The 15,333-nt window shown below is 37.5% G+C and overlaps 1 protein-coding gene across 1 annotated transcript; it reads left to right on the top strand.

The window, feature by feature from the left end:
- The first annotated feature begins 5,242 nt into the window (after positions 1-5,242).
- On the top strand, positions 5,243-9,301 carry LOC113308452 (WD repeat-containing protein 43-like). Its single transcript, XM_026556912.1, has 6 exons — positions 5,243-5,381; positions 6,723-6,934; positions 7,963-8,045; positions 8,219-8,330; positions 8,852-8,926; positions 9,016-9,301. The coding sequence occupies exons 1-6, from the start codon at positions 5,309-5,311 to the stop codon at positions 9,199-9,201; spliced, it is 741 nt and encodes a 246-aa protein (XP_026412697.1). The 5' UTR covers positions 5,243-5,308; the 3' UTR covers positions 9,202-9,301.
- The last annotated feature ends 6,032 nt before the right edge of the window (positions 9,302-15,333 follow it).

Here is a 15,333-nt window from a genome sequence, read left to right as displayed (position 1 = left end):
AATCCAAAGGTTGTTAGAGAAGGAACCTTTTCCAAAGATTGTTGACTTCTTCTGCATTGTCCTTGAGGAAGTTCCTTTGCACCGAAATACATTGACAGCTTCCATTACATCTTTTCTGGTAACACCTCTGGTTACAGAAGCCATTAGAACAAAATGACAGAAGAAGGAAACAACCAAAACATTAGAGATTTATAAGCAACAAACCTTAGAAAAGTTTTTGAGAAAACTCTTTTCCTATCAATCATACAAGGAAATAAACATTGACTTGAGCCACTTTCAGAACACTTCTCATATTTCTCAAGTTAGATATGAGAAGGCAAACATCACCACTTTAGTTGGCGTTTGGACGAGACAAATGCTCACGTCCTTTGTTTTTCCGTGGCTTGTCATCGTAGGTTGTGCTAACATATTTCTTACCTCTTCTGGAATTCTTCCTTGGCACATGTTTATCCAAACTTACTTGTTGCATGTTATTTTGAAGTTTGGTGATCCTTTTGTTGTTCCTCTTGAATCTCCAACAAGTATCTTTATCATGGTTTGAGTGTCCACAGAAGGAGCAGATTATTGTGGATTTCCTGTTACCAAGCAATTCTTCCTGTTTGACACTGCAACCAACCATTGTTTCGTGATTTGCAGACACCATCACTTTAGCTGATTTGTTGTTGAATCCTAAACCTTGATTGTTTCCAAAGGATCTATGACCAAGCAACATTGCCGCAATTTTGTCAGAACTTCCAGAAAATCTTTGCAGATCATCTCTGAGATAGTTAATCTCATTTTCCTTTAGAGACAAGGTTTTAACGAATTTAATACTAAGTTTCTCAATCTCAATATTCTTCGTCTGGAGAGAAGATTCAACATTCCTCAAGGAGGCTTTAAGACTAAGGTTCTCACGAAGAATCTCTGTATTAAGGAGATTAATGACCTCAAAGTCGATTTCAAGTTCAGAATCAGAATTTGAAGTTGAAAGCGAATATACAATAAGTGCAGTAAATCCATTACACATACTAGACTCATCTGAGTTATTCAGAGGGTTTTCGTCTTTTGTTGAGATATCCTCAGCATAAAGAGTAGATGAAGAATCTGCAAACATTTTTCTCTTCTTCATTAAACTCTTGAATTCTTCGAACATTAGTGAAAGATCATATTCATCAGCCCGGGACATGTGAGAAGAAGACATCACAGTTTCGTCCACAACGTTAAGTGCAAACACTCTTCCTGTTTCTTGGTCAAGAATTCTTAACTTTCCAATTAGAGAAGCTTTGGAAAGAGTATCCGGGTTATTTCCCTCAACGATGGCATGTTTCCTAGAAACGTATCTCTTATCTTCAAATACAGTTTCTAAGATATCCCAGGCATCTTTAGACTTAGTGCAAGTAGACACATAGTGCTGAAGGTCTAGGGTAACGGCATGTCTGATAGCATTAAATCCGTTAGAGTTTTGCATTGCAACAAGAGATTCTTCAGGACTATAACTACCAACATCCTTAGGTATAGATACATCGCCTTTTGTATTAACCGGGGGATCATAGCCTTTAACAATACGTACCCAGGTTTGAAAATCACAAGCTTGAAGATACGCACACATAGTAACTTTCCATCCTGAGTAGTTTGAGCCATCGAAGACTGGTGGTACGTTAACTGAGATAACACCTCAGTCCATAGAGTCAGATCACTACAAACAAAGACTTGTAAGGTCTTAAACGTGTTTGCCTGATCTGATACCAATTGAAAAAGCGTGGGTCTAACAACACCACCCGATATTTCGCATAGCAATCTGTATGGACTAACTCCGAAATACTTTGCTAGAGAATCAACTAGACAGTCAGACTCAATCTAGATAAAAGTATCTCAAGGAGTTAATATCTCTCTCTTGATTTTATTTTTACTCAAGCTAAAAACAATAGCAAGTCTTTATCAAATACAAGGAATAACTTGGACGGCACCAAAGACCAATGTCCAAGTGTTAATCAATGAAATCGACAACCACAAGGTCGGATCTCCAATCGATTAACCTTTAACGCACAACCTGTATTATTTCAATTATAAAGATAAACAATATAATACAGAAAATGAAATAACACAGACACCAGAAATTTTTTTAACGAGGAAACCGCAAATGCAGAAAAATCCCGGGACCTAGTCCAGATTGAATACACACTATATTAAGCCGCTACATACACTATCCTACTCCAAGCTAACTTCGGACTGGACTATAGTTAAACCCCAATCAGTCTCCCACTAATTCAAGGTACAGTTATACTCCTACGCCTCTGATCCCAGTAGGATACTGCGCACTTGATTCCCTTAGCTGATCTCACCCACAACCAAGAGTTCTGCAACCCAAAATCGCATACTTGATAATAAACAAATCTGTCTCACACAGAAAAGTCTATCAAAGGATAAATATGTCTCCCACAGAAAAACCCTAGGTTTTTGTTCCATCTTAAGATATGAAATCAAGGTGAACAGGAACCAATTGATAATCCGGTCTTATATTCCCGAAGAACAGCCTAGATTAATCAATCACCTCTCAACAGTCTTACTTGAATACACAAGAGGACATCGAGGAATCACAAACAGTGAGACGAAGATGTTTGTGACTTCTTTATCTTGCCTATCGGAGAACTCTCACGATCTCAAGCCAATCAAATAATGTACTCGTACGATAGAAGATGCAAGATCAGATCACACAACTACGATAAAAGTAGTATCGGTCTGGCTTCACAATCCCAATGAAGTCTTTAATTCGTTAACCTGGTTTTAGAGTAGAAAACCAAAGGTTAGAGGAGAATCGACTCTAGCGAGCGCACTAGTATCACACAGACCTGTGGGGATTAGTTTTTCCCAATGCTAGATGTCTCCTATATATAGTCTTCAAATCAGGGTTTTGCCTTAGTTACAAAACAATCAATATTCACCGTTAGATGAAAACCTGATTTAGATTCAAGCTAATATTTATCAACCGTTAGATCGAAAACTTAGCTTGTCACACACGCTTGAGATATACGTTTACTGGGTTTGTGAAAACCGTGCCCAAACGTGTACGTGTATGTTGGTTCAACATAATAACCCAAAAGGTCAACCATATGAGCATTTCATATTAACCTTGTTCTTCTTCACCATAACTAGTTCAATTGACTCAAATGAACTAGTTGGAAACAAAGATGTTTCAAGACACAATTGCTATGATATCTCAAAGAGAGTTGTTCAATTGCTATGATATCTTATGTAACTACACAAGACACAATTGAAACAAAGATGATTCGATTCGATTGAATCGGCTCATGAACTTTATAGCCACGGTTTGCACACTGCATTCCTTAGTAATTTAAGTTTCATGTTCAAAGCACATCTTTAGATCATAACCCACTCAAGTACGCAAACAAGTTCTCGGACTTAAGACAACCGGCAAAGTTTTCCAAACTCAGCAGAAAATCTCGGCAAGGAGACTTCCGCCGGTTCGCGGACTGAGTTTGCGGACTAAACACGCAAACGAGTTTTTGGAAAATCCAGCAGAAATTCTCGGCACGAGAACTTCCGTCAGTTCGCGGACTTGGCAAAGCCAATTCCTCCGGTTTCTCTCAATCAACAAAGTTCGCAAACTTCGGATTAAGGAATAAGACTTATGCACATATGTGTTTCCACACAATGCTTATATCCATCATTGGTTATATAGACCTAAACTCTCATTCCAACCATTGAAACATTCTTAGAGGACGTTATATAGTTGTTACACTATTTCTCGTCAAAGCGATTTTCAAAGTGATTGAAACATTATGACTTTCGTCATTAGGTGAAGATAAACCCGATCAAAGCGAAACGCTTTACCAACACATGATTTTTGAGATATAGATAGGCGAGATATACTCGGCTCGAAATATCAAATGTGTATGATCCAGTCTATATAGCATAGGACTTTTGTCTCATAAGAAGTAGGAGATAGAAGAGATAGACTTTTGAGTGATAGATAAGTTCAAGTCTCCACATACCTTTTTGTTGATGAAGTTCCACGGTTCCTTGAGTAGATCTTCGTCGTTGTATAATGAATCGCCATGAAGTCCTTGAGCTCAAATACACTTTTTTATCCTAGTCCGAGACTTAGCTATGTAGACTAGAAATCAAGATTCATAGTTTTGATAACTAACATTGACAAACATGCTTGAGACAGCAACGCATGCGAGGTCGACCGAGCTATGCTCTAACAACAACTATCGTCATCAAAGCCATTTTCAAGATTGAAACGTCATCATGACTTTCGTCGCGGATAAAGATGAAAAATGGTCAAAGCGAAAGCTTTCCAACACATATTTTGAGAAAAAGATAGGCGAGTAAACTCCGCTCGAAATAGCAAATGTGTATGTATGAAAACTATCATACTTATACGACTTTTATCTCAAGAGTAGGAGATAGAGTAGATATACTTTTGAGTGATAGATAAGTTCAAGTCTCCACATACCTTTTAGTCGGATGAAGTTCCACTGGTTCCTTGAGTAGTTCTTTGTCTTCGTAAGATCATGGAGTCTGGAACTCAACCACACTTAACTATCCTAGTCCGAGACTTAGCTATAAGTAGACTAGAAATCAAGACACATAGTTTTGACAACTAAATTTGACAAACAAAGTTGAGATAGCAACGCTTGCGAGTTCGACCGAGCAATGCTCTAACAGAGTTTCTTCAAAAAACCCAATTAGAATTTTGACACGAGACGGTGGGAAAGAGATGATATCAGTATAAAGTATGGTCTGCTTGAAAGAAAAGACGAAGAACTGGAGGAGGAGAAGAAGAACTCAACTGTATCGAGTTCTCTGGATGTTTTTAGGGAAAAAACTAAAATATGCAACCATTAGCCGGTTCAACGGGTGGTCGACTAGTCAAGATAGGATAACGGTTTATGATTAACCGTTTCAAAGAAAACGAATGATGGATATTCGTTATATGAAGAACAGTTGACGACTAACCGATTTTATTTTTTTTTGCTTAGAACGACTAACCATTACCCGTCCCTTGATTTCTCAGGGAATTACCACTAAAACTAGGCCATTCCCGGACCGATTTGTAAAGGCATTTGGGAAGAGCTTGGACATCTCCATAAGACCTGGTCTAATATTGAAAAAGCAGGGCCATAGAATATATGTTCCGATTTCCATCTGAGCCAACACGTGTACGACAGAAAATATAGCTTACAGTAGAGCGCGCCCCAGCAAGTAAAACACGGTAGTTTTATTAGGTCTTCTCTGGCTCAAGTTTACGGCACATACGAATTCATCGAAACACGGAGAGAGGAATAGAGAGATTATCACAGCCATGGCTTTGAACACTGGATTGAGATCTCGCATGAAACGGCTCACTTCTTCTGAATCACTTCTCTCAATATCAGGTCACTTTTAAATAGTGTTCGTTTGGCATCCCCACAATCACCTTTTAAATATTTCGTTTCATTTTTGGGTGAAGTTTAGTTTAGGGATTTATCTTGTTGTGTTGGGTGCTGATGTCAAACTTTAGTTTATTTTCTGTAGATTCAAAGCTTTACTTGTTGTGCTGTGTACTGAAAAGGTTTATATGCATATTAGTCCTCGTTAGGACTCAGAGTTATTAGATTGCCATTGTATTTAATCATTTTTGTTTCTTTTGAATTAGAAAAGGCAGAATGAGAGGTACCTTTTAGCTTGGTCGGATGGTAATAGTCCGACTAATGATTGTATCTATTGTGTGTATTGGTGAAAAATGATTTGCTGCTTCTGATGCATACCATCTGCTATTGTTCAAGTGCATGGTTCAAATGAATCTAATAATTCCAATTTTTGGTATTTTGCATGTCTGATATTTATTGGCATCAGGGATTTGTTGGAATAGTGTTGGTTCAGGCCACAATTACCAGTAAGGGTGATGTTAATATTTCGTATCACGGGCATAATGGGCATCAATTTCGTAGAGTTCAGGGATTTTTGTTGTTGTGTTGGGTGCTGATGTCAAACTTTGGTTCTTTGGATGTAGATTTAAGGTTTTCCTTTTTAGTGTTGTGTGCTGGAAAGGGTTTATGCATGTTAGTTTCTTGTAGATAGAGAAGGCCGAACGAGAGTTGCCTCTTTAATGATACTGTGTTTAGATAGATTGACATTTCAGATACCATTACCAAGTATAACTTGATTAGCACCGACACACTGGTATCCTGTCAAATGACATAGATACAGGACTGTGGGTAGCTGTATTACGGTAGCTTGACTTGGTTTCCAACAAAATCCTTAATCTTTGATATGGCTCAATATTATAAAGACTGGGTTTTGACTTCTCACAAGTAACTATCCAATACTCACTCTCTCTTCCTTCTATAATTGGTATTCAGAAAGTAGACAGTAATTGTATTTTGCTCAAGTAGATAGCCTCCCCCTGATAGTCTAGCTCCATATTTCTATCTGCTATAGTAAAGATGCTCTGTGTAGGAGAGAGCTCATAGTGGTTACAGTGATCATTATGACGGAAACACCATTTGCTCCCGGGTTTCATCATAGGGCTACCTGCCACCATGCCAATATGGTTTCCTTAACTTCAGAAGCAAATAAATTGGGGAGATTGCCACGGACAAGGTTTTCCCATGTCAACTAATCAGAATATTTTTAGCGGTGTGATATTTCTTAGGTTGTGATACTGATTTGTTAGGTTTTGTTAGTTTTTTTACATAATCAGGATTCAGGACTAATCCCGTTTTGGACTTGTTTAGGTCATGACGATGTGAAAGGACCAACAATAGAAGAGAAACTTGCGAGTATCAACTTCACGAATGACGATAAAAGCAACAACACTGAAGACGAGGAGCCTTCTACTATCACAAAAGTCCCAAGTGCAGATTCGGTTCACGTGTTGCTCAAGCAAGCATTACATGCTGATGATCGCGTGTTATTGTTGGACTGCTTGTACACGCAAGATGAAAAGGTATGCCTAGTTATTTGATAACATAATTGGATAGAGATTTATTTAACACAGTGATTAGTGCTTAAACCACTTGGAGTTCATGAGAAAATGATCCAATGGTTGAGTTTGTGTCCAATTTCTGGATGGTTCACATCTTAGTAGCCAGAAACGTGAAAGGGCGTCACGAATCTCCTTCAAAATCGCGATTTTGCGTTCCCAAATCAGATTCGTATCAGGAACGCGATCTTAGCATGCAAAAAACGCGTTTCTAACTAGTTAGAAACATGTGATTTCAAATTCCAACCGATCCCAACATAAACTTAATTCCTACCACCGATTTCCAATATAAAATTGATCAGACATAAATTTAATTCCAATATGAAGTTCGTTCCCACCGATTTCCAGTAGTTTCTTGTAATCAGATAAGAAATCTTATTATCACTTCAGATCTAGAAACTGAAGAGACATGATACTCTATATAAGGCCTTTCTCTGTTTCCTTTTATCTAACGCAACAGTTTATCTAACGCAACAGCACCATTCTATGGTTTTCTTATTTATAGACTGTACAGGAATATGATTACTATATAAGGCCGTTGAAGAGATTGGGCCTTCGAATGTCTTACAAGTCCTCAGAGACAACGGGGCAAATTGCAAACTGGCTGGAGAACTCATAAGAAAAAGTATCGACGTAAATAATTAAGAGTTCTAAAAAAATGTAGTTTACGTTCCCGAATTGTTCCTCGAATTTTATTTTTTAAAAATTTTATGATTCACGTTCCCGTCGTCGCTCTCGTTCCCGTCCCCATTCCCGCTCCCGCTCCTGGCTACTAAGGTTCACATAGCAAGCAGATCATCCTACAAAACCTTACCTAGGACCATCTTAATTCGTGACTGTATGCTGGTCTAACTATGGCTTAGAGTAAGGCGAATATATGTATAACCCTTATTATTGGGTTGACTTGTTCGTAGCCTACTTTCGGGCTTGTGCACCCAAGAGATTGATGTTTTGATTCATATTCTTAATAATGGAATGGCACTTGGTTCCAGGTTATTGCAAATTCGATCTCCTTATTGCATCTAACAGATGCTCTTAAACTTTTGGACGCCTTGTTAGTGCTTACACAGTCAAGGTAAGCTCTTTTCGTTGAGTTTTAAGAGTCAAATTTCTGAGCTAAATGCTGACTGCTTGGTCTTGAACTCTTGATTTTTGAGAAGAATTAGTTCAAAACTTTCATGGTGCAGTTGATAATACAAGTTCTCTTGTTAAGACCTTGACGAGGCTGAATCTGATTCTTCTCATCAGGGGAGCAGTGCTAGCTTGTGCTCTTCCTTGGCTAAATAGTTTACTTCTTCAACATTCAAGTAGCATAACATCGAAAGAATCTTCCCTACGGTCGCTCAACTCTCTATATCAGGTCACTTTCTTCTCCCGCTCAGCTCTCTATATCATCTTTTGAACATATTTCAATATTTGTATGCCAAGTTTATTCTCTCATTTTCTAGTTGCTCCATGTGCAAGCCAAAAAGCTCATGCATCTTGATTCGGTGCTTGTGTTCCTGTAAATTGTAATAGGAAATATTCATCTTAATAAGTATAAGGTTACTCATAGACATCAACTATTATAATCCTGCACAGTAATAATATTACGATAATTGCAAATGCATCATATGCTAAAGTGTATATTCAGACAGAACGCGCTTATATTTGTTACTCAGTACATATGGGTGACGGGAAATACAAAAATTACACGGGATGATTTTCAGTAGTGTATTTGAAGAATAAGTATAACGAGTATAGAGTATCCCATGTTTCCTTAAACATTATGAAGCTCTCTTATCTGTTCTCTCTTTCCCACAAGAGTTGTTTACCTTTCTTAGGAGTTGAACTGTCAATTACATTATGGCTGAAAGGATTATCGTTTACCCTTATATGCAGCTTATTGAATCTCGAGTTTCAACATTTCGACCAGCTCCTCAGTTATCAAGTTGTATGGATTACCTTTTCACAGAAGTGAGTTCAATACAAATATTACTTTGAATTGGATTTTTATTTACATTTTAAGGCTCATCACTTGCTATTTTTGGTGTTTTCTTAAACAGATATTAGAGGACGCTGAAGATGAGAAAATCAAGATTACCCCCATTATTTATGAAGATTTTGATGACAGTGAGTTAGACGAACCTGAAGTTGACGCCATGGACAGCGATCAAGACATTGAAGATCAACATGAGGAAGTTAGTGTGGCTAGTGATTATTCTGAAAGCGGTAGTATGAGCGATGATTAGTCCGTGTTAACTAAAAGTAATTGTTGTATTCAGTTGCACCAGTATTTAGTGCTTGAAGCCCTTATATTTTGATATCTCAGTTATAAGTTTTTCCCTAAAATTTGATCTTATTTATGAGGAAAATCTTTACTGCCTTTTAGTCACTGCTCGAGGAAATTTATCATTTTAAATGTTCAAATATCTGCACTACACATTTTCAAGGTTTCATGGTAGGCACACTGGTAGTGTCTCAGTCCATTGCATCCCATATGCACCGAGCCTGGAATTACATTCGAGTAACTGGTGGATTTTTGAAGACTCCATTCAGTTCAGTTGGACTTAACATGCCATCCAATGTGAATACAAGAGCCCTTAACTACCTAATTGGCTTGTGGATAATTCACTCAACAAACTTTACGGCGCTTTGAATAGGAATTGGCAAATGTGTGAACTGCCATTTTTTGATCAGTCTAGGTAACATGATTTCTAGGCGGTTCCAAATTTTGAATTTGATTCGTGTTTATTTTGCTTTTCATCTGACATTATTGGCTTGTGTCTTGAGCTTTACCATTTTACAGAATACATGGAGACAAGAAAACAAAACCTTCTCTGGGACTCTCTACGTTGTGGAGAATCTCTGTCAAAGTTCTGTTTGATATTTTCTTTAACGAAAACACAGATCAAAAAGTTCATAAAAGATGAAATCATATCCAGCATCTTTCAAACTAGTACTGCTGCAGCTGTAGAACAACCAACTTTGAGGAGCCATAGAAAAGACACAATAAAATGGACCATAGAACCAACTGGATCTTTTCCAACTAACTCTCTATACAGAGCTATCAAGGGACACTCTCACATAGAAAACTCAAAATGAGTTCATATATGGCAGAGTAAAACGCAGCTGGAGCGATTTTTTCTACTTATAAATGTATGCAACGGATTGTCACAGCTTTCCTCTCTAGGTTTGAGGGAATTCCAATGCTTTGTGCTCCCAAGAAAACGAGAACCTGGAACACCCGCTGATCAATCACCCCTTCACTAGAAGTGTTTGGTTGCTCCATGGGAAAAACCATTTCCCTCCTGTTTAGACCCACCAACTGTTGAGCAATAAATTGCCTCTTGGCACCTTAATCCAAATGGTTGGGACAAGAATCTAGGCTCTTGGAATCTAAGATATAGTTTGGCATAACTGGAAGGCAACATGTGACGAACTCTTTTAAGGGAACCAACCAAAATCCAGGAATTGTGTCAGGAATATCATGGGTGTGTTATCACAGAATCTACAATCATTTGCAACCCCATTAATATACCTGCCAATTGTCTCAAGAAACACCCAGTACTCCATTTTGTAATAGCCTCCAAATAAACATATGGACTTTTGGAGCTAATCTTTTCTTCCTTCAGAACTTAACCCGTGGGAAGGACGTGTTATCAAGAGAATGTCTTACTGAAATTGAGACCATTAGTTTTTTGACAGGACTGAGATGTGAATTTAGCATGTGGGGTTGACACCATACCAATTTATCAGGTTCTGATTCCTTTGTGATGAGCAATTTCAAGATTTGCTCTGCTTCGTTGGAGTTGAAAAGCTCATGGATCAAGGGGATATTCCAACTGCCTTCATTGGGAATCAGAAGTTCATTGACTTTGCTGTAACCGTAGCAGGATGTGTAATTAGCAGTTGGCCTAAAATTTTGCAGAGTAAGGATCCATGAATCAACCCATGTCTACAGAATTTACATCACCAACAAGCCATAAGCATCCCTCTTTGAGTATACTTCTGGAGCTAACAATGCCTGCTAAGTGGAGGAGCATTCCTGAGGGTCTCTGCAGCCCAAATATTTGTAGTCTGTAAATAAATTCGCTCGAAGAAGTTTGCACCACACGGCTGAAGGCTCAGCAAGAAATCTCCATGTGAGTTTTCCAACAAGAGCCTTGTTCAGCTGTTCCAGCGACCTAAGTCAGAACATAGTGCTACTAATAAACTTTATGTTGCGCGAGTTGTGCTTTCCTACTGAATCTTATGGTCCTACTGAAAGTTCTGACATGCTAAGAAATTAAGGTTAGTAAAATTAAGGTTACTTTACATTTGGTAGAAAACACTGATCGTCGGAGTACAAACGCCAGAGCTTGCTTTTGTGTTTCAGGAAATGGGCTATATAGCTAAAAACACAAGTTTTCTGGGCCATATGGACTGGTAGAAGTTTCGTCTGGGTCAAATGGACAGTTCAACTTTTTAATTGAAACTGACCCAATTACCCTTTGTAACTGCACGTTCTCCGTCTCCTCAACAAAACCACGTTCTCCTTCTCTCTTCAGATGAAAACCGCCAACATCCTTCTTCTTCATCTTCTCACAAACTAGAAGAGGAACAAATTCGTCCACTGTTTCCCTACACCAAAAACCATCAGAAATCGATTTCCTCCACCGTCTCCTAACCATCAACAGTAGCAGATTCATCAGAAACCATCCGAAAATCAGTTTCCTCCACCGTCTGCTAGTTTCATCAACCTTCAACACCTTCGTGAAATTGGGTTTCATTCACCGTCAACACTTTCGTGAAATTGGTTTTCATTAACCGTTTTCAAACACCATCAACACTACTCTACAACATCAGAGGTTTCTAGGGTTTCAATCAATCTATCAGTTCAGTGAAGAATCAGGGTTTTAAATCAATTTGAAGAATCAGGGTTTCAAAATATATAGGATGTAACTGGGTTTCATCTGATTCTTGCAGAAACTGGTTTTCATCTAGCTTTGAAGATAGGATATAATTGAGTTTCATCCATATTTAAAAATATGATTTAACTGGTTTTGTGCCAAATTGTTGCAGGAAGCAGCAGCATAACTACTTATGCAGATAACCTAAACAATGCATAACAGGTCATTCAGTTAATTTTGGATCTGCATAAGATGTTATGCAGTTAAACAATAAGTGACGCATTGAAGGCGTAAAAAACCTTTTATATGCATAACTACTTATGCAGATAACCTAAACAATGCATAACGGGTCATGCTGTCAATGTTGGATCTGCATAAGATGTTATGCAGTTAAACAATAAGTGACGCAGGAATGGCGTAAAAAAAATTTTATATGCATAACTACTTATGCAGATAACCTAAACAATGCATAACTTTTCATGCTGTCAATGTTGGATCTGCATAAGATGTTATGCATTAAAACAATAAGTGACGCAGGAAAGGCGTAAAAACCCTTTTTATATCCATAACTACTTATGCAGATAACCTAAACAATGCATAACTTGTCATGCTGTCAATGTTGGATCTACATAAGATGTTATGCATTAAAACAATAAGTGACGCATGGAATGCTTAACAAAAACAATAACACTTCTTATATGCATAACAAGTTATGCAGATAACCTAAACAATGCATAACAGGTCATGCAGTTATTTTTGGATCTGCATAAGATGTTATGCAGTTAAACAATGTTCGTATTTTATGCAGTTAAACAAGTTATGCATAATAAGTTATGCAGTTCTGCATGTTTGCTTTCATATGCTTGAAATATACATTCATTCTTAAGGTTCATAAACAAGTACCTCTAAGCTTGAAATATGCTTCTTGAGCATTGCTTTCTTCATTGCTGCAAAGTCCCACCTTGCAGCTCTTGGTGTAGCATTGGGATTGACCTTGACAATGTCTGATGATGATATCTCAACTATGTTAGAGTGCTCAGCCAACCAAAGCTGGAAAAAAAAAGATATTATCTACATTTCTTTTATTTGTAATGCACATTTTGTACTGCATAACTTGTTTTTGTACTGCATAACATGTTATGCACATTTTATTTGTACTGCATAGCTAGTTATGTAGTATAAAAATTATACTACATAACTAGTTATGCAGATTTTTATGGTACTGTATATCTAGTTATGCAGACTTTTTATGCAGATATTTTTTAAGAAAGTTTAAAAAAGAAAAAAAAAAGAACTCACAAGAGAATATACAGTGCAACCACCGCAATTCCTGATAAGAAGATTGTCTCTTTTGACAGTCTTGATGCCATCCATCAGGTGTTGGTGAATTAGATCAGGAAAAGATACAGAATCCATGGTTTCCAAATCCTTCACCAAACCAACATACGAGACGTCCAGTGAGTCTCCCATTGATCGACAAAAAAAACAGAACCACTAGCATGTAAAGGCATGCAAGGGAAACAACTTCCTCTTCATGACCTTTCTGATTAAGTTTTTTCATCAACAACCTTTCAATATCATCTATCCACACCTTTGTTACTTGTGATTTGGGAGTTTTATTCACAGCACCTGCTCTTGTTTTGCATGGGAATTGCTTGACAAGGGAAAGTGACTGAGTCATCCCTATCTCTTCTTTTGAGGTCAGAATATCTCTTTTTCTGTTTCCTTTAACTCTTGGCATCTGAAAAATAACAGCAAGCTCACTAGCCGTTGACTGTATAGACTTGTTTTCTGACACCTTGAATAAATGCTGACTCAAATCATCATGGTCATATGATAGAAGGACCTCATCCATCAGCTGGTTGCTCTTACCATCCAAGTATGAAATGTTCGCAGCATTTAACCAGTTATAGACTTTCCCAAATGGAGACACATTGATCATATTAGCCTGCAACGGACTAAAACCACCTCTTTCCCTTATCCTATTGAACAATGCAAGTATCCTTGGAAAACCTGCTCTATAAGTACCTCCTTGAGTTGCAGGCTTGGTCTTAGCTTTAACTGCACAAACAAAATAACAAAATAAAAAAGTATTTTACTAAGTTAGAATTGCTACTTTCACTGCATAACCTCATATGCCTTTTATCCAGGCTTATGCATACACTGTTATGCAGATTTGTTAAACAGACAGTTGTGTGCATAACCTATTATGCATAGTATATAACCTGTTATGCATTTATTTTTTGAACATAAGAAATTATATGGGGATAACATGTTATTAATGATTGCCAGGTTAACGCACCTTCTTTATAATAATTGATGCATAAGGGGGCAGGTTCTTCTTCTTCTTCATTTTCACCTTGGTTCTTCTTCTTTTTAAGTTTTTCTGTTTGTTGGGGTTCACGTCTTTTTCTTTTCTTCCTAGTATCAACAACTTGCTTGACTGAAACAGACAAATTCAACACAAAAGATACAATATAATAAGTACTTAAAAGTAAGAAAGGGGTTAAATCATCATGCCTTATGCATCATGCAAGTTATGTACCTGCATAACTAGTTATGCACATAGTTGTTTTTACTGCATAACCAGTTATGCATACTAAGCTACGCAGTTCAGCATGTTTGCTTTTACTGCATAACAAGTTATGCCGTTCAGCATAGTTGTTTTTACTGCAGAACAAGTTATGCAGTTCAACATAGTTGTTTTTACTGCATAATAAGTTATGCATAATAAGTTATGCATAATAAGTTACGCAGTTATGCATAGTTGTTTTTTCTGCATAACAAGTTATGTAAATAAGCTATGCAGTTCAGCATGTTTGATTTTACTGCATAAGCAGTTATGCATAATAAGCTACGCAGTTCAGCATGTTTGATTTTACTGCATAAGCAGTTATGCATAATAAGCTACGCAGTTCAACATGTTTGATTTTACTGCATAACAAGTTATGCATAATAAGCTACGCAGTTATGCATAGTTGCTTTTACTGCATAACCAGTTATGCATAATAAGCTACGCAATTATGCATAGTTATTTTTACTGCATAACAGGTTATGCACATTATGTTTCCTGCGTAACATATGTTATTTAAAATAAAAAGAAAACTGAATTTTGAAAATTTTGGGTTTCGGCAGAATTTGTACGCCGATTTTGGGTGCGCGTGTGAACTTTTACGGATTAATGTACTCGTAGAAACATCAATAGGCTTGTCATAATCAGGAATGGGCTTGATAAGACGATCATACGAAGCACGGAAGCTAGAAATGCTGAAATATGGATTAATGTACTCGTAAACATTGATGTTATTTGAATGCATACACGCAATAGCGTGATCACAAGGGAACTGCTCAGTAAACCAAACCCTAAAGCTGCACTGAAACTTCGCAATATTAACAGCATGCGTGTGCTTTCCATCAAAAACATCCCACTCCATGTCACCAGACTTGGTTATTCTCCACTGGACACCAGCACGAATGGAAACCAACAATTTT

The sequence above is a fragment of the Papaver somniferum genome, chromosome 9, assembly GCF_003573695.1.
Source record: "Papaver somniferum cultivar HN1 chromosome 9, ASM357369v1, whole genome shotgun sequence".
Lineage (NCBI taxonomy): Eukaryota > Viridiplantae > Streptophyta > Magnoliopsida > Ranunculales > Papaveraceae > Papaver > Papaver somniferum.
This window is presented reverse-complemented; position numbering and strand designations above follow the sequence as displayed.

Excerpts from the sequence above, each read along its gene's own strand:
- LOC113308452 (XM_026556912.1), top strand. The coding sequence starts at position 5,309 with ATGGCTTTGAACACTGGATTGAGATCTCGCATGAAACGGCTCACTTCT. Across the intron at positions 6,935-7,962 it reads TGTACACGCAAGATGAAAAG|GTTATTGCAAATTCGATCTC; the intron begins GTATGCCTAGTT and ends ACTTGGTTCCAG. Across the intron at positions 8,331-8,851 it reads CGCTCAACTCTCTATATCAG|CTTATTGAATCTCGAGTTTC; the intron begins GTCACTTTCTTC and ends CCTTATATGCAG.